This window comes from Ammodytes marinus, assembly GCF_949987685.1.
Source record: "Ammodytes marinus genome assembly, chromosome: 3".
NCBI classification, from domain to species: Eukaryota; Metazoa; Chordata; class Actinopteri; order Uranoscopiformes; family Ammodytidae; genus Ammodytes; species Ammodytes marinus.
The window spans coordinates 20,197,523-20,216,373 of record NC_137232.1 but is presented as its reverse complement, the minus strand read 5'-3'; the positions used below and the strand labels follow the sequence as shown (position 1 = coordinate 20,216,373).

Genomic DNA, 18,851 nt, shown 5'->3' with positions numbered 1-18,851 from the left:
GACACCCACAGACCAGCAGGAAGGGAACAGGGCTAATGCATCGCCTGCAGTCCCACCTGTCGGGTTCCCATTGTTGCCTTGTGACTGGAAATGCTGGCTCCATTTTCTCTGGTTTCAGGAGGGCTCAGAAACCTGTGCAGACCTGCCGCTGGGGGCTCAGGTTGCAGCTTCCGCCTCTTGTCATGTATTGAGACAAAGGAAAAGAGTTGAGGGCTCAAGTAGGAATAAAAGATTTATTTGGGCTTCGGGTGTTTTAAGCCACGTGTTAAATGAATAGCTGGTTCCCAAAAGAAACCTTGTGGGGCTAAAGAAAAACCTTTGTGTCAAAAATCTGTAATGTTCAAGGCAGGTTTCTTTAAAGGCCCCCGAAACATATTTTTTTGAATCAGCTTCCTACATTGACAGATGGGGTTTTACATCAATACAATATTTCCTATTCAAGAAGGAACAATTTAGGGGGCGCCTTTAGCTCAGTCGGTAAAGCCCCTATCTCACTGGGCTGCGACTGTTTGCGACCAGTTGGAGACACAAAATTGCGACAAAATGTGCCAATTTGCGACAATTTTCACTTGCAGTCTCACTGAGTTGGTTCCTCACGACACGTTTGCGAATGTCTTTGCCGGAAGGTCGCATTTATGTCTCACGAACGTCTGGCGAGTGTCGCACGAACGGAATGTCAGTCTCCTTTTTGTCTCAAATCAGTCGCAATTTAGTTTCATATGTCGCCAAACCCTCGCAAAGTTGTCTCACACTTCTCGCACTTTCTGACTCGCGGAGACTAAATTGAGAAGGGTTTGCGACGCGTGCGACACACCTGCGACGACTCTGAGACTATTTTGAGACTGATTTGTCGCACACTTTTTTTGAACATGTTCAAAATTCATGCGACAAGACTGCGCGGCTCTGCGACTCATGCGAGGAAATTGAGACCTCCGCGAACGTTTGGAGACAGTTTAGAGACTCGTTTGCGAATGCAGTCTCCAACTTGTCGCAAACAGTCGCAGCCCAGTGAGATAGGGGCTTAAGGCGTCCCCCTCCCGGGCCGGGCCCAGCAGCAGACCCGGGTTCGATTCCCACCCGCGGTATTTCTCTGCATGTCACTCCCCTCTCTGCCCCATTTCACCTCTGTCTCTCTGCACTGTCAAATAACGCATAAAAATGCCCCAAAAAATATCTTGAAAAAAAAAAAAAAAAAAAAGAGAAGAGAAGAGAAGGAACAATTTAGTTTATTCCACATGAGATATTGCCATGTGTTTTTTCAAGGTTTTTTCACTGAATTGAATTGGGTAGGGCTTAGTAGATAAATATTTGAAAATAAGATTTGAAACCAAATATATACTATTAGATACTTTCTTTCTGTCTTCGCTTTGCCTTCTTCTTAATTTCATTTCATTTAATTTAATTTAAAAGAGAGTGACTTCCTGCATGGGCAGTACATGTTTGCTCAAACTTCTGTGATTTTCTACAATGCCCATAATACCCACTGACGAATCCCGGAGTAAACGTGCAAGCCCTTTGCATCAGCTGGGGGTTGTTCATGTAGTCGAAGAAAATGATAGCGAGTGGGCTATAATAATAAGCCCAAAGGAAGAAGTGAGTCCTGCGGCTCGAAACCCAGGATGTCTCTTGACCGCATTGCATTCTGGTCCATAAGAGACAAAAACAGAGACAGTATTTATTGTTTACGGTCTGGACTGTTCCTGTTGATATTTTTCTAAAAGTGAAGTTTTCCATTAAATTTCAATGAGGCTGCGGTAGAAATATCTCAACAACATGGTACCATATTGACTTGGTTTGACTTGTTATCCAAGGTAAAAAGAAAAGCATAGTGCCAAGCAACAAAATAGACCTCAGACTGCCTGGTAGATTGTCAAAATCTTTACCCATTAGCTCCTCCATCAGCTCTTGCTTTCATATGTCCAACAACATGCAGGGCGTAAGTGCTATCTGGGTTTCTGCATCATCATTGATTGACTAACATTCAAAGCTTTGAAGCTGGATATCACAAGACATAACTGAAGATTTACAGAATACAGAAAAACCTTTTGCATTTTTCCCTTTGATTAGCAAGTGAGTTTAATTTTAGCTTTTAAAAGAGAACATTTTCAGGCATTTTTAATAAATGATGTTCAAGTTCTTTTCAAATTTTACTCTAAAAATGAGTTTTTGTTGGTACCAGAATTAATGTAGGCACACAAACATGTTACCATAAGCTTTAAGAACACGTGTATTTCAATGAGAGAGAAAAACACATATCTTTTTTTGAGGTTATTGAGTCATTTATAAAAAAAAATCTCTGGGCGAGTTGGATGGGAAAGATAAAAGCATTTTACAAGAAGGGTGATTATCACTCTAAATGACTTGCCATAAGGTTTCCTAGAAATTGATCTTGTGGCATGCTCATTAGTCTTTGAAATGTTCTTTGTCTGTACACTCAACCACAGAGACACACACACACACACACACACACACACACACACACACACACACACACACACACACACACACACACACACAAAAGAATTTTAGAAATTATTTATAAATTGTTTCCGCAGAAGAGCTGCTCGGGTGGAGGGGCTGCTCTCAAAACAGCAGCCTGCTGGAGTGATCGGTCGGTAAGTGCACTCAGAAATCAAGTCCATTATGTCGTGAATTATGTATTTGACGGGCCCAGGACAAGGGACCCGAGGGGAGAAGTGGTTGCGGGATGCCTGTGGGTAGGACCAGAGGGCACTTCATAAGAGAGAGCTCACAGTCTTGGCACTAAAAATCCACCAAGAACTCCCATTACCGTCGAGCCATTAAAGGCAACATTAGGCCATTAACAAAGCACAACCCCATTGCTTCCTACTTGTCCATTAACCCTTCCTAATGCAACTAAGCGCCTAACATTTCGGCAATTACTTCATTCTTCTGTTACCGGTAAGAGCTTACTTCACTCAAGTAGCTGGCTTATGAACAAAATGTGAGTATAACAAGTTACTTTTGGAAACTACTGGATCTCTGTGTATGGACTGTGTCATGATGAGCATGTTCCTTAGATAAGAATTAAAAAAAAAACATCACTGCAAAAATGTATTAAAGCCTTTACCCCCACCCCCCAGCTACCTTCATTTCAACTCATTTTCTAAAAATAGACACAGCCTGCGAGCAAATGACCAGTTTATGGGGCACATAATGATGTAATAAGGGCTGAGCAAAGGATTGTCCGATACCTAATGGGTTATCATGCTCTTAAGGCCATATGAAGGCTTTGACAGATCAATCAGGGGTGTATAACCCTTTTAACATTTAAAATATCACAAACATGACACACTTTGTAAAAATAAAAAATAAACTTTTTTAAACTTCAATTTGAGTATAACATATTATATCTATGAGTTAATACACCTCAATATATTCAACTTTATGTCCTCACCTACAGAAGTGAACTGACATTTTTCTTATTTTTATTTATTTCTTTACCATAAATGCACCAAAGAAATTACTCCTAATACATTTTCTCATAAGTATATTTCAAAAGTTGCTCTAGAAGATAGAAAAGGCTGGGGCCTTCAGCTCTGCCTCCTACGTGTGATTAGAATTAATTCCATTCATTCATTTGGAGTAATTTAAATGTGATGACTTTGCCACATGCCAAGAAGCCTTCCAACTTTATTATACTGGAGGGTCCTACAGGAGTTATTGAATTTGTCCTGCTGGCCTGTGCCTAATGCAGAGTTGGCATCCACACTCAACAGCTCTATACTTCTAATCAGAGAGGCTATGAATCCAAGTTTTTTAATGTTGCAGTTTCTGGAACTCTTCTTACGAGGGGCTAAAGTTGAGCTAAATCGTAATCTAAATTATTTATTTATCTTTATTTCTGGCAGATTTTGGCCAGTGTCCAAAGATGTTTCAGCAGCACTGAGACGGCTCGCTGGCATTTCAGTGTATCCAAATAGTCTTGTAACCTTTCCATCGCATGCATCTGATACACAGCCTTGATAATAGGTATCTGATCACGTAGTTCCCTTCTTTTGCAGGTGCAGATATGTGCACCAGGTTTCTCAGAGGGTGGTGCGCTTGCTGCTACTTGAAAAACTCTTTTTTTAGCCTATGTAATTAAAACTCACAGACCATTTTTCCTCCAGCTATCACCGGGAAGCAGTATCAACCCAATTAAGGCTTAAGAAATGCAGTCACACACAGATAACATAATAAATGTTAACAGCATAATAAAATAAATGTGGGGGTTAAAGAGGTGCAGCAGATGGTGTGATACTCCAGATGGAAACTCTAACCGTGAGTAATGTTTCTCACTAATGAATATAGCTCTCTTTGAATCACAGACTAGTCTGAATGGATATCCATAAATCTAAGGGCAAAAGATGAATCCTGGAGTTGTTCTAACATTTTGGTTTCCCCCCCATCGCACAGCCAAATGTGCTAATGGGCGGCTTTAAAATATTCCTGACACATTCAAAACAACCTTCTCGACATCAAAGTGCTTGTCGTTTCAACAGGTCTCTTCAAGAGGTCTCTTCAAGAGGTATCACATCAGACAGGTATCGGGCTTTTTTCTGCATTCAGGTCATAAACCTGCCAGCCCCCGCTTGCCTGAAGCAGCTGAGCCAACTGGAACAGGGCTGACTTTTATGTTAAGTGTCTGCTCTCTGGATTATGGATCAAACATCGTTTGTAATCAATTTTATTATGAGCCTGAAGGGTCCTCAGCACGGATGTCATACAGCAACACAGAGAAAAAAGAGGGACATACTGGTGCTGGAACGATTAGTCGATGTAATTGGTTAATCAATTATCAATCAATAACGCTGTTTCCGGCTTCTAAGGGTAAGGATTTTCGGCTCTTTCTGTTCTGTATATTGAATATTGGGGCTTTTTGTCAGACAAAAAAAAGGAATTGAAAGTAGTCACCATGAGCTCGTTATTTTCAGACAAAAATGACAGATGAATCTGTTGCAAAATTAATTGTAAGTTGTATATTTTTTACGCTAACAACAGATAGAACCATACAGAGGGGTCAAGATGAAAACATCCACTGCACCACCATCACATTAAAAGTACTCCCCATAATGGTAGCAATTTCGGTGAATTAGATCATGTTTTATGGTAGAATATTAGCACAGCTGGCGGCTTCAGATTCCAATGTTTGCGCAAGAGCGATCAGCTTTGAAAAGCTTTTGTAAAAGTGGCCCCGCCCTGTCCCTGCATCCATGGTTCCCTCAATAGGAAATCTTTACAAATCTGTAGCTCATTGGTCCTGAGGGAGCAATTGTGCTTACTATTATATTATCTGTATGACCATATTTTACTGTTGCAGGTGGTGCCTGAGGATTCCAATCAAAGCTCCTGCCACAACAGACCCCTGTCGAAGGTAAATTGGGCCTTTTTTCTGCACAACAAGGCTGGCAACAAACCAACATCCAGCCTTGGCCAAAGCAGTGAAAAAAAACAGGGAGATGAATCAGCCCGGGGCCCCCATCTCTTTTCAACGTGGGTAAACAAGAATGCATCCACTTATCGATCTTAAAGTGGTTCATTAGAAGCTGCATGAGGCATGGCCTAATATTTTCCCTGCACAAAATGGATGATAAATGGAAACCTGAACAATCATTTTTATCATTGTCAGAATATTATGCATATTGCCTACTTTGCACACATCGATAAAGTATGCCTTGTTAGGATGTAAACAACAGAATAAATTAAAAGGTAGATATTCTCATTTGTCCATCAGATTGTGTAGCGTCCATGTTTTTGGTAATTGCCGTGACGAGGATACTTTCACATCAGTTGAGCAGAGTCATCGTATGCTGTTGTGCAAACACAGTGACGGACCTGACCTTCTAACCCTTCACCGTGAAAAATATCAGGCGATGCTCCCCATTCCAATAAGCCAAAGAGCCTGGTTGGTATTAGGGGGGCATGACGGTTTCAAATTGTGTCCTGCTACAGCGTCTGACTCTGAAGGGGTCCTAAAGCCTCTGCTAGCTAAACAGAGAAGAGAGCAGCGGGAAGAATACATGGAATGCAGATAATACATACAAAGGATTATGTACCTGCTTGCACATCAGATATGTGTGGTTCCAAAAGCAATACCAATGGACCAGCGTCTGCTTTGAAAGGGTGGAGATAAATGTGCACTGTCATCCCCGCTGAGTCTTCCTGGGACTTTGGGACTTTCAGATTTACGTAGCGGGATAACCGCCAACATGATTCGGCTGAAATGTTTCACTAGTGTGATCTCCAATGGCACAGAAGCTCTGTTTTTTTTGTGTATGATAAATAAGTGTATTCTTCAGAGGGGTATACTGTTTGTTTATGTAAAATCAATTTATCTTTTGTTATATAGCAAGGTCACTTCATACTGCTATTCTCCTGTTAGACACAACAAACAGTCCCAGGAAACCCAATCTTTCTCTTTTGTTTGTGTCTTTTGTTTCTGTGAGATGAGATAAACGCTGTACTTTTATGTAATTCAGCATATGTCACCGTCCTCTTGGGTTCACGGGTCCTCCAAAGCAGAATTATTTCATTAGTAGGGGCAATTACATTTTCTTCTTCCATCATGCCATTAGGAGAAGCCATACATCAAGGTAAGTGCTTTTAACCGTCCAGCCTGGCGTTGCCTCGCACATCTCCAACCGCTACCATTCTGCTTCTTGTTCTCTCTGTGATATCTATAACAAGAGCAGAAGACGCCCTGCGGATCTAACGAATAGTGGGCTGTAGAGAAACAGCCCCCTTTCACAAAAAACCTGTCAATAAGCAAAAATGTGCCAAGAACTCCCCTCCCACTGAAATACGGCTACAAAATATCTACAATGTGGCCAAAAGGAGCCCAGGGCCAAAAAGCTCCATAGGAATCTTCTGCACAGACTATCCCCCTTTGAGCGAACTGAGTCAACATGCTGTTCAAAAAGTCTGGTGGGGGAATGAGCTGCTTCTACTGCCTGGCCAGACAAAGACACTGGAGCTTGGGGCGCTGGTTCCCCTGAAAGTCCAGGAAAATATATAAATTGATCGAGAGCAAAATACCCCCTGAAAGATAAGAGTAGGTTTGCTATGATTAAAAAAAAATATCTTGGTGGTAAAAAGAAAATGCACATGAAAAGTCATGTGCATGTATTTTTAGCCATGCTGGCGGCAATACAATGTGTATAACAATGTGGGTCTTTCATTTGGTCCACCAGTGTTCAGAAAAAAAATATCACAACTAGTCTTGGATGGATTCATTCTTCCATATTCTTTTACTTTTCTAATGCGTATTCTATACCTGATGTATTTTAATCTGGATGTGTTTCATGATCCTGTAAAACAAATGTAAGACATGAGCATGAGCTTGGGGAAATTATGATGTTCTTTTTTACTGTTTTTTAATGTTTTATAGACAAAATCAATTTATCGATTTGTCAAGTAACTAACCTTCAGACCAATCGATCACAAAAATAAGCTTTGCAGCCCTAGTACAGACATTCACGTTCCCCTCAGGATGAATTGTAATAACTTTGGTTAGCATTAAGATTAAAGCATTACTGTGTTGAAGTCACATAGCCACTGGTAAGGCGTGTTTAAAGGATTATTAGAACACTTAAATGGGTATGTCACAACAACCAGAACAAGTGAGGAAAATAATTACAAGTTAAAAAGCTAACTTCTTACCTGGCTCCACTTGTCTTCAGTTACTATTAATATGGAGAACAAGACCTAAGATAGGAAAATGCTTTGGAATCGAGACATTACTTAGAACAATAAGAAATGTATTCATTCGAGTGATATTTGAAGAAATGCAACCCTGCGCAGAAAAGTAACAGAGTTGTCAAATTAACAGAAAATCCACTGGGGGATAATATCGTCTAAGCATACTCTCGCTGCAACCTTGTCTTGGTTTTGCAGGATCCGCTTGTGCTGGCCCTGTTTATAGATGAGCATGCTGTGGCAAGCCCACCACGATAAGACAGGTAATCCTGAGATTTCCTCAGAAAAGAGTTTAAGATCCTGGCTCCTGCTTTACCCTAAACGTCCCCAGAAGGATCATATTTCAGCATCAAATTCTTTGGCTGTGTGACCCTGCTCGGTCAAATGAAATCCCTATCATTACATGAGGAAATGATGTGTCATCTCCCCAGTATCTATCTAGTACTTTTATGGGGGTGAAATGAATGGTAGCATAATGAGTTATGGCATCTACCTGCCTCAAAATAAAATACTTCAAAGTTGATTTAACCATGTCCTCACTCTATAGAATAGCCCAGCGGGGTAATAAAGCAACTTTTATATGACAAGAGCCTCAGGGAAGATAGGCCGCTTGTGAGTTTACTCTTAAACGTTGCTGCTTATTTTCCTTTTGGGACCACCCTGCAGTAGAGCCATTGCAACATCAGAGTTATACGCATGGATTTTTTGGGGTGAAGAGAGGATAAGAGGATACAAAAGTAAGTATTTAAATTGCACCAGCCGGATGTGTAATGCTTATAAATTCTCCCAATGAACACGAGGCTACTTGACTTCTTAAGACGTCCCATTAGAAAATTGGGTATTGCATCCAATTACCAGACAAGCATCTCTTCACCTTCCTCGTTAGGTTCTGGCAGGGGAACAGCTGAATACTTAACAGCACAGCAAAAGCCTTTTATCATAAAACATCTAACACATCCACAAGTCAGGCCTTAGCCAAAGCGTTGCTATTGGGTAAATTGCCAAGTAGAAAGTCACCACTTCTTCTTGGAACCAAATCTTAGGTTGAGTATGAGGAAAAATTGCTGCTATTGGGAATGCATTTTTCTAAAAACAAGATAGTTTTGAATAACATACTGTTAGCTGTTGGGTGGGTTACATTTTTCTCTTACTTAATCATAGTTTTTCAAAGAAGTTGCACATGATGAAGTGCATGCTCTGAGGCCAAGTGTTCGTGAACTGGAATGTGAAAATGCCTTCATTTCAAAGGGGGTTTGCGGAATTCATGATTTATGTACACTTAAAAGCAATGAAGCCTTTCAACTTGTTCTCCGAAACATATGTTTATCAGTAGGTAATTAAAACAACATCCAGAGAATGCTTTAGTAGTTCCCGAACTGACATATCGCCACATCCTACTTAACACAACTGTCTGCTTTAAGCTTGTTATCTCAACTGATTATCATTTGGCTTATTATTTTATCTGTTTATGTATCAATTAAAGATAATTATGTTGTACTGTTTTGCAAGTACTTTGCCATTTCAAATGTTGATTTATTTTCCTTCCGATATCCATATAAAGACTTTATCCATTAATGTAATATTTTCTTTGGTGCAAAATTTGCAATCATCATATTGTAGCAGGCAGCTGTTTAATTTTGAATATAAGTAGGCTTACTAATCTTATTTGGATAGTTCCTCCTAAACATTATTATATTGATATATTTTGTAATAATTGTAATTTATTTTTATTTTTTTCAAATGAATTGAGCTTGTCCACAATATTTTCCTGCACTTCTTTCTGACTACTTCCGGAACAACCCTAGTTGGGAATCCAGCAAAGGAGAGATTTACTAAAAGATAACCATTGAAATAAAATCCCCTCCAAACCGACCATGATTTGAAATTTCAGAGAGGCATCCAGCATACAAGAGGAGGTTTGGGTCCCAGTCCCCCACACCCCATGACCTTCTTTCAGGTCTTTGGACCAGATCTTTAAAAAAAAAAAAGAAAAAAAAAGACTACCTATGAACATGTATAGAGATACATGTTCATAGGTAGTCTTTTTTTCTTTTTTTTTTTGGGCATTTTTATGCTTTATTGATAGTGCAGAGAGACAGAGGTGAAATGGGGCAGAGAGGGAAGTGACATGCAGAGAATGACCGCGGGCGGGAATCGAACCCGGGTCTGCTGCTGGGCCCGGCCCGGGAGGGGGACGCCTTACCAACTGAGCTAAAGGCGCCCCCATTCATAGGTAGTCTTAAGTGTATTAATACATTAATGACCCAGAAAGACAGGTCAACCATTTAATCTTCTACCTTGTTTCTTATATAGGTACTTGGATAGAAGGGCGTTTATTTCTAATTAAGAGATATACTATTGCAATCCCCTGTTTGAATAAGAACCCCTGTCTCCTGCAAGTCCAACTGAAACAGCATATAATCAAAGATCGCTCCAGGCCTGTCTTTGACAGAAGGATGGTGGACATCAGCACAACACAAAGAAACAGCTTTTAAAATGACAAGAATGTGAGTACTGAGGTCAAACGCAGACACAAGAGCGCTCTGTTGAGTCCAAGAGGCAGCACGTTATGGGGAGCAGTGCGTTGTTTCATGAATGAAAGATTGCGGAACAGCGTCTGAGTGAATAGAGCGACTTCTCAGTATTGCAAAAGAGCTCTGGACTCAACAGAGGAGGATTCAGAAATGGAAGGGAAGACAAACCTCCATGCAATTTTATGAGTAGGCCTGGGGCTTGAAATGAATGTTTCACCTTTAGCACAAAAGCTGCGTCAACCCGACTGACTTTTTCGAAGCTCAGACAGAGTCAAGATAAAGGTTTGATACAATAGCAACCTCCTGTCTTGCCACTTGACTCTCATAAGTAGGCAGAAATAATGACTTTATGGGAGTGCAGGCATACATGTCAGAGGTTCACTGACCCCCCTTTATGGGTCAATAGGAGCCCCATGCAGCTGACACTCTGCTGTCAGAGGCGGGAACAGTGTTACTGCTTTGTCTCGGCTTAATCTATAAAATACATTTTAATGAGAAAAAGAAGTTCAGTAAATGTAATTCACAAAAACAAAGGCCACATGAGCACCCACCATTTCAATGCCATTTATGGTATTCCTTAAATATTCTCAGAGGTCGAATGATTACCATCACAGTTAATGCAGGCCTCTCAAAGAATTCATTAAAACAGAGCAATCACTCTAATGGAGAATTTGAACAAAGATCCCGGCCCTGTTAAAGATGGGTGTGGCCCTGGGCTTTTCATATGGAGGAGCGATCACCCCCCAACCAGCCCCCAAGTCAGGTTGCACATGTGAAGTGCAGGGACAGGCGGCAGCTTCTCTGTGCCCTCTCCGAGGGGTGTGTGCTGTTCCATATTAATGACAAAGGGAGGAGCGGGAGCAAGAAGTCGCTATCATACACTCATTTGTTTGAAAAGAGCCGGGCTCACAATGCAGTCGGTGGGAGTCCACAGGAATCCAGTGAAAGCTAGGGGCTGCGTCAATGACAAAGGACAGAAACAACCTCACTTTTTGTCCCTGAAACAAGGGCTGCCCGATTTCAGAGTGCTGTTGCTCTTTCACCACAACCAAGGATACCTTCATGCATTTCAATGGGGGTATTCCTGCATAAAGAGAGAAACACTACTGCATAGCACACTCATCCTTCTCCTGTTGTTAAGCCTTTCTTTATAGCCGAAACAATGGAACTCCGGTCTCTCCCATTGGCTAAGAGATAAACCATTATTTTGCATGGCAGAGTGAGAAAACCTGCTTGCAAAAAAGAGAAAAGTGACAAGATGGCAAGATGGCAAAGAGTTAAACTGAGATGTTCGTCTGCTTTGTAATAAGGCTTTCTGTCTCACTTTAAAATGACCTTGCTTCAGTGCCTTAAGTTATAAACATGTTAAGTATTGAAACAGCTTGTGTAAAATGTCAATAAATTGCTATATTCAACTAGCCTTTCTTAAACTGAGCGGCAATTTACTCTGAATAATGGAGAACGGAAGAGACCATTTTAGCTGAGATTATATAAATTGAATATATCTCGAACTCGGGTTCTTAAAGTGGGGCAAGACATTCACTAAAGTGTAATTAAGATTCACTTTCTGCTGTTTTACTGACAATCCTGTGTGTAAAACTGTCACGGGCGAACTAAATACCCTTTTCTTATTGAGTCGTTGCCTGGGAGTGATTACTTTTGCCACACATTTATTGAACAAAACTAAAAAATAAATATCAAACACTCCACAAAACAACTAAAAAGTTACATTCAAGTGAATAATGATGAGGCTAAAAAACTTGCCACTAAGCTCAATTTGAGTGGTGGGTGGGAACAAACTGATTTCCTTTCAACAACTGCACGCACAAACAGCAATCATAAAGAGACACTCGGCCCCTTCGTAGCCCTAAAAAAAACAACAGCACTCCACCTGTTCGGTGTCCTGCTGGGGCTGTAAACAACAGTCTGCATGTGCATAGTCTGTGTGTGCGTGTGTGTTTACCACTTCCACCCACCGCAGGGGTGCAGGGCAACCAAGACCCTGAGAAATCATTCATTTATGTCCACATTCCAATATGTTACACCACAATTACAGTTTTGTGCAACTATGCCATTAACCATTGATTTAGTCTACATTTGATTTCGGCTCCATTGTTTGCAGCACCAAACTTACCATAACACAAATGTTCTGGAATCTGGATGGATGTGTTATAAGCGTCTCGGGACATGCTGATACACTGGCCTGTTTATTTTTGGAGACTGTAAGAAGAAGTATGCAAAGATCTTTCTCCTCTTGCAGAAGTAGAGCAGGTTCACTCTAATCGGAGACTTACCAATTTTAGATTTTGGCATTCAAAGCTGTTCTTTGCTCTTGTTTTTTGCTGCATCAAAGATAATTTATTAGCCATGTTTTTAAATTAGCTCAAAAGTTCTTTCATTGCTAATTTGTCATTTCCAGCTAAAGTTAGCTTGGAGTAGTTCATTAAGCTTTATCCTCACATCCAGGCTATAAAGCGCCGCTGCCAGGGTCGCTGCAAATGATCCTACACCCCCTGATGGGAAGTGACACCGGGTTCCACACCCTTATACTGCTTTAATTTACAGTACTGCCTACTCTAGTCTGAGGGGACTGTGAAAAGTGTCTCTCCTTTCTCCTCAGCAGCAGCAGCAGCAGCAGCAGCATATCTGTCTAATTCTTGAACTCTATTGAACATCTGTTTCTTTCTTAGATCTCCTTGCTTTGTGGTTCTTGGGCGAGTAATTGCATTAATGGCATCTGTGTCACTTTCCCCTCTGTGCTAAGGTATTCTCTATCAATAAACAACAAGTATACTAACTGTGTGATGCAACAAAAGATTCCTCTTCAAGCATTTGCTCCTTGCACAGGTCTGAGAGCAATACAGAGCCATTTCCGGGACTTTATGAGCTGCCAGATTTGCATTAAGCATCCAGCATTATAACGAGTTGTGTGATTATCACATTTGGGGCCATTTTAAGCATTCCTCTGAATCAATGGCAGGTTTGCTCCCTTCAATAGTTTAAGCCCAATTCAATACTTTAAATTCTGCATCCATTTGCAGAATGTGATGCAAACAAACAAAACAATTTTAAGAAAATAAGTTTTTTAAAGCCACGGCACAAAGTGAAGAACAGATGCAGCATTTCTTTTCAAAGCAATGTTTCGGCTGAGTTGCCATACTTCTCATGACAGCATCTGAATTTTGCATGAAGGGATACAATGCTTTGTAAGTCACAAAGAAAATCTCTTTTCAAAGAGAAAACAACCACAAACAGTCTTCAAACATTGAGAGAAGGGCGCCCATAAGCAAGACGATGCGTGCACAAGCACACAAATGCACAGCTGCACACAATCTTACATGTAACACAAGCTTAAGATTAAAGGGGTTGTTGTTTTTTTCTTTTTCTTCTTTCTTTTTACTGTGCATGAACATCGCAACATTCACGACACAAGTCTGGACAATAACCTAGTTAGAGATGAAAGAAATGAGAGGGGGATCTGTCTCAGGTGAAATTGTGTGACCCCCGCAAGAGATTAGTCCATTAGCAAAAGGGAGAGCCCCACTCGCTAGACAAGTAATACCAGCTGTGACACCGAGCACTGTCTGTCTGTTTGGGAGGGGGCGAGGTTGGAGGTGGTGGTGGGGGAAGGGTGGAGACAACTGAGTGAACAAAAAAACACAGATGCATCTTTCTAGGCTATTTGTTCTAGGAGTAATACTGGTTTGCCTGCTCTAGTCTGCTTGTGGCCAACGCTCGACATGTAACGTTGAAGCCCCGGGTGCTGTTACCTCGTTATCTGTTCAAATATACCAAACACGGGCCCGTTTTCTTTTTCAATACAATATCGACGCAGTTGTAATTGCAAATCCTAAACCCAATAAACCATTTGGGTTAGATGTTGCCTTAATTTAGGAAGAATCACAAATATCTCTGAACTCAAGAAAGAAAGAAAAAAAACATGAAGGGTTCAACGTTTTTTGGCGAGTACATTAAGGGCCGACTCTGACCATCTGTTGTGCAAGCAAACACACACATGTTTTGACCATAGCTTCAGGCAGCATGACTACTAAGCACACAGCAGTGCGGACGGCCATAAAGTGTAACCTCATTACCAACTCGGCGCACTCTCTTTCCAGTCTCAAGCACACGGCACCGCGGCGGCACTGCTGTGTAAAAACAGCTTAAAAGGCCCATTCGTTTCCTCTCAAATAAATCACCTGAACCTAACTGATGGGTGCTGCACAGTGTTAATTTACAACAACAGGCGCCACTGTGGTGTGACGAGGTGGAAGGGAGTACAGTGGGATCGACCTCTCCACCCCTGTCCTTTTACAGAGGAGTGATCTGAGCTCCTGTGTAGCTCTCGCTTAATAGCCTGGCTGAAAGAACACTTGGTGCTGCTACCTGTTGGCATGACAGAGCAGGAAAAACATCTTAGGCACGCTGAACACAGAACACACAGTTAAGTTATGAGGGGTGATCCAAAAAAGGCATCCTTGTTTCATTTTCTGAGAGCCATCCAGGCTCTTTAATATGTTCCTCAAAGCACTTTTTGAAAAATCAGCACTTAATGCCAAGCCGTAGCATTTTCGCATCATGCCCAAATGACTTTGCCCAAAACTTGGAAGCATTCACTTTGCACAAGCCATTTTCGACTGCCCTCATTCCCCCAATAAATGATCACTGTCAGTTGTGTAATTACTAGATGGAGCTGGTGAGGAGCACTCCCCCGCCCCCCCACCAACAGGCAGCCCATAATTACAATAAATCAGATAGGATGTGAAAGAAGCATCATTCTGCCCAACAGGACAGAAATGACCTCATAATGACATCATGGCATGAGCACACAACGTGAAGACTGGGTGATGATGACAAGCACACTGCCCTCTTTTTCCATTATGTTGGTGGGGGGGGGAGGGCACAATGAACAATATGTCATAAGCAGTTTATACAGATAAAAGTCACTTTTAAAGATATGAGGAGGAATAAACAATAAAAAATGTTTTACTCAGATGAGTGGTGAAGTTTAAACAAAACTGCTTGGTCTTATTATTTAGCTTGTCTTTGTATACGCTATATTAGGCTAATAGATATTTAGATAGCCTATAGTTTTTGATAATTTCAATTACGCCGAGCAAATGCCGTTCAGAAAATTGACCCATGCATTATATGTAGTTTATAAGACGCCAAACTTGGCAGCAGTAACATAATACATTTTTATGATTTTCTTTTTTTTAAGAGGGACATTTCTATTAACTCTGGGCTAATTATATATGCAAATCATATGCGAGACAACGCCTTAAGTAGCATCCATTACTAAATAATTAGGTGAACTATAACAGAGACTATAATTCAGCTTACTAACTAAAGAAAAAGAAACACCAGGGTTCCCCCTCCGCTTCCCCCCGGAAATGTGGTCGATAAGCCGGTTTGAAGTTTTAGTGGCACCTGCGTGTGACGGCTGCGACTTTCCCCTCATTCATACCTGCGGCTCCGGTGCACGGGCGCACCCCGCGTGAGCACCGACCACTGCTTGGTGAATCGGACAAAACAAAAGAAAAAAGAATAAAGCTCACCTTGGCAGAGGAGGACGGAGATGAGGAGGGCACACACGCAGCTGGCGGACAACAAGTGCATCCTGGCGGGTCTCTCAGATCCTCAGTTGGCTCAATTTGATTCAGAGGTTTGTTAAAAACCCACTTGGTAGAGTTCTTTCTTCTTTTTTTGAGCTGGATTATATTCAAACGGTCCTCGTAAACCCGGTTGCTGTTGCTGTGTAATGTGAAGGCAGGTTCAGACTTGGCTCTTCTCCCAACGTGGCATGTGCTGCTCACTAACACGCGCTCACATCAGTTCTGGCGGAACAGGTAATTGCTAGGGGGACAACGAAGAGCGCGAGGGCGGGGGCCGCTGTCTGCAGCTCCGCCTATGCTAACCCCCTCCCCCCACCCCATATCCCTCTACCCCTCCCCTCCCCTCCCACCCATTCCCCCTCCAGCAGCATCTCCCCCCTCTCCTCACACACCCTCAGTGCATCCCCACACCCCTTTCTTCTTAAGACCCCCCCTCAACTCACTCCTCATCCTCCTCCTCCTCACCCACTTCACTCTCATCTTCACTTCCTTTTTTCTCTTTTCTCCAACCCCCCTCTCTTTCTCCAACATGCACCCTCACTCTGCATGCACACACAAAGGCGCATATGCAAACTTATATACACCCATACACTTGTTTCATGCTGAATAAATTGCCATACCTTAATCCTTAGTTTTAGTAGCAGTAACATGCACTCAAGTAGTAGGCCTATGGCTATAGCCTAATCTTGCAATCATTTTTTAATTTTTTACTACAAAAATAGTAAAAATGCCAGTCACAGTTTCACGGAGCCCCAAGGTGACATTTTAAATTGGCCTTGACTGTCAGATAAGAGAGAAGATTTCTCTTTTACGATAATTCAAGAGGAAGAAACGTAACAAAACCTCACATTTGAGAAGCTGAAACCAGATATTGTTATTTATTCTCTCTTAAAAATGCATGATTGGTAAAATTCCCCAAAACAGGACGACTTTGGAGAGGGGTGGGGGTGTCTTTGACGATTTCATTTTCTCTTCCATTCAATGTCAGTTCAATGTCAGAAATGTATATATCGTGTCATCAAGATGGACGCGCCTGTGTGTTTGAGTGCTTCTAAAAAAGTTGACATTTAGAATTATTTATTTATTTTCTGGTGAGTTTTAACCGACAATGGTGACATTTTGGCAGTTAATCACAGTGAGAAATATGAATCTGCAAAGTAACTGGGGTACTAACTACTATTATTTCAACTGGAAAGTATCTATTACATTTACTCACAACTCTGCTTTTTCCAACATGCTCTCTCTTTCTCGCTTGCTCTCTCTGTCACACACACACACACACACACACACACACACACACACACACACACACACACACACACACAGATGCTTTCAATCAACCTCCGCTTCAGACTTGTTTCATGCAGAAAACAACACTGTGCCTCTCAGGCAAGAGAACAGAAGGCAGAGCAGGCGATACGATGAGAGTCCAAGGTTAATTATAATGAAGAAATTTACACATAAATAATTTAGCCATTATTAATTATTGAAATCTCCTTACCTTTCAATTATTTCAATGAGCACATTCAAGAGCAGCACCACAATAATTAATATCTATATAATGAGTATGCTAATAATTAGAATTAATGTGAGTGCTTTGGCACTGAGAGAGCTTTTACTTCTCTACACTTGTAGGCCTACTCATTTCTGACATAGCATGCTGTGGTTTATATGCAGGGTTTCAGCTTGAGAACAAATAGTGACAGTTTCCCCTAGTACATATTAGACGTTGGTAAAAATAACATCAGAGTATGTATGTCATTAAAACCAAACCACACTTGCTTCAATGGAAATGACTTACTGCTGTGCTGTAACTACATGATCGTGCTCGTCTGATCACAGAACGTGGGGTGTCTGGGTGTGTGCGCAGCGTGCGTTGGTGTTGGTGGAGAAATCTATCGGGGTGCTGAAGTAAGTATTCCTCCTCACCCTGGGCGTGAAATTCATGTAGGTCTGTGATTGTTGGTGCAAATGGCGTGAGAGCACAGGTTGTGAAAACGTAATGCAATTTGATTAGAAGTTAACTGCAAAGCAATATTTCTCCTGCTTCAGCACACAGTGACAGAGGGAGAGAGAGAGAGAGAGAGAAAAAGAGAGAGAGAAATAACTATTTGCTTTTATCCCGTGTGGGTGAAAGTGAATGAGTCTGACCGATTGCCGAGTGTGGAGCGTGGTGTTTAATGACCAAACAATAACATCTCGGCCATAATTGGGATTTCAGGTGAGACCAGAGAAGAACTAAACATCAGAAATAGTTAATTAACAAAAGCAAAACAACCCTAAATTCACAAGACCAAAAGAATAAGAAAAAAATCCAGAATAAACCTGTGAGCAGAATCCTAAAACTTCATGTCACACAGCCATTTTCGTTTGAGAGGAATAAATGCAGCACTGGAGCTCAGGTTAATTTCGTATTCACGGGAGAACATTTTGAGGCGGTCTCCATGACTGGAGATAGAGATTAAACAGAAACTAATGAATTACAATATATTGTGTAACATTGGAGGAACTGTACCAGCTCCTGCTGTCTTGTCTGTGTAAGATGAAAAAATTAGTGCTCCTTCTACGTTGACACCTTGTGACATTGTGTGACACTGTTCCTGCTATATGAGCATGCAAACAAACAACCTTGCGTTGCCATGGTCTCGGGGAATGAAAGTAAACTACACCATTTTGACACCCAGGGATGCTGCAAACTGGGAATCTTTTCTTTTTTTTTCCGCCCCCCACTGACTCATGTTGCCGGTCTACATTAATTATCAAAGTAGGTGTGTTACAAAAATATAAATAATCAAATCCGGCTTTGTCAGAATGGATGCAAAACACCAGTAATCAGAAATGGCGTTGCAATGGTCTGTTACATGCCTGAACTGAACGCTTGCTGATTTGCAGCCACTGCACTGTTCAATTCTTCCTTGCATTGCTTCATTTCCATCCATGCGAAGCAGCATATGGCGCAGGTTAATTTGGCTCCTCTCTAGGCTCCGTGGAAATCAAATGTATC

The 18,851-nt window shown here is 41.4% G+C and overlaps 1 protein-coding gene across 2 annotated transcripts in view; it reads right to left on the bottom strand.

Moving 5' to 3' along the window:
- The window catches only part of LOC307248622 (CD166 antigen homolog A-like), a 36,481-nt gene extending 20,474 nt beyond the window's left edge, over positions 1-16,007 (bottom strand). For both annotated transcript variants that reach the window (XM_080025061.1, XM_080025062.1), the window contains exon 1: positions 15,791-16,007. In XM_080025061.1, the coding sequence (XP_079881187.1) occupies positions 15,791-15,851 (61 nt within the window). In that variant the 5' untranslated portion in view covers positions 15,852-16,007. The remainder of the gene's footprint in view (positions 1-15,790) is intronic.
- Between the last annotated feature and the right edge of the window lie 2,844 nt (positions 16,008-18,851).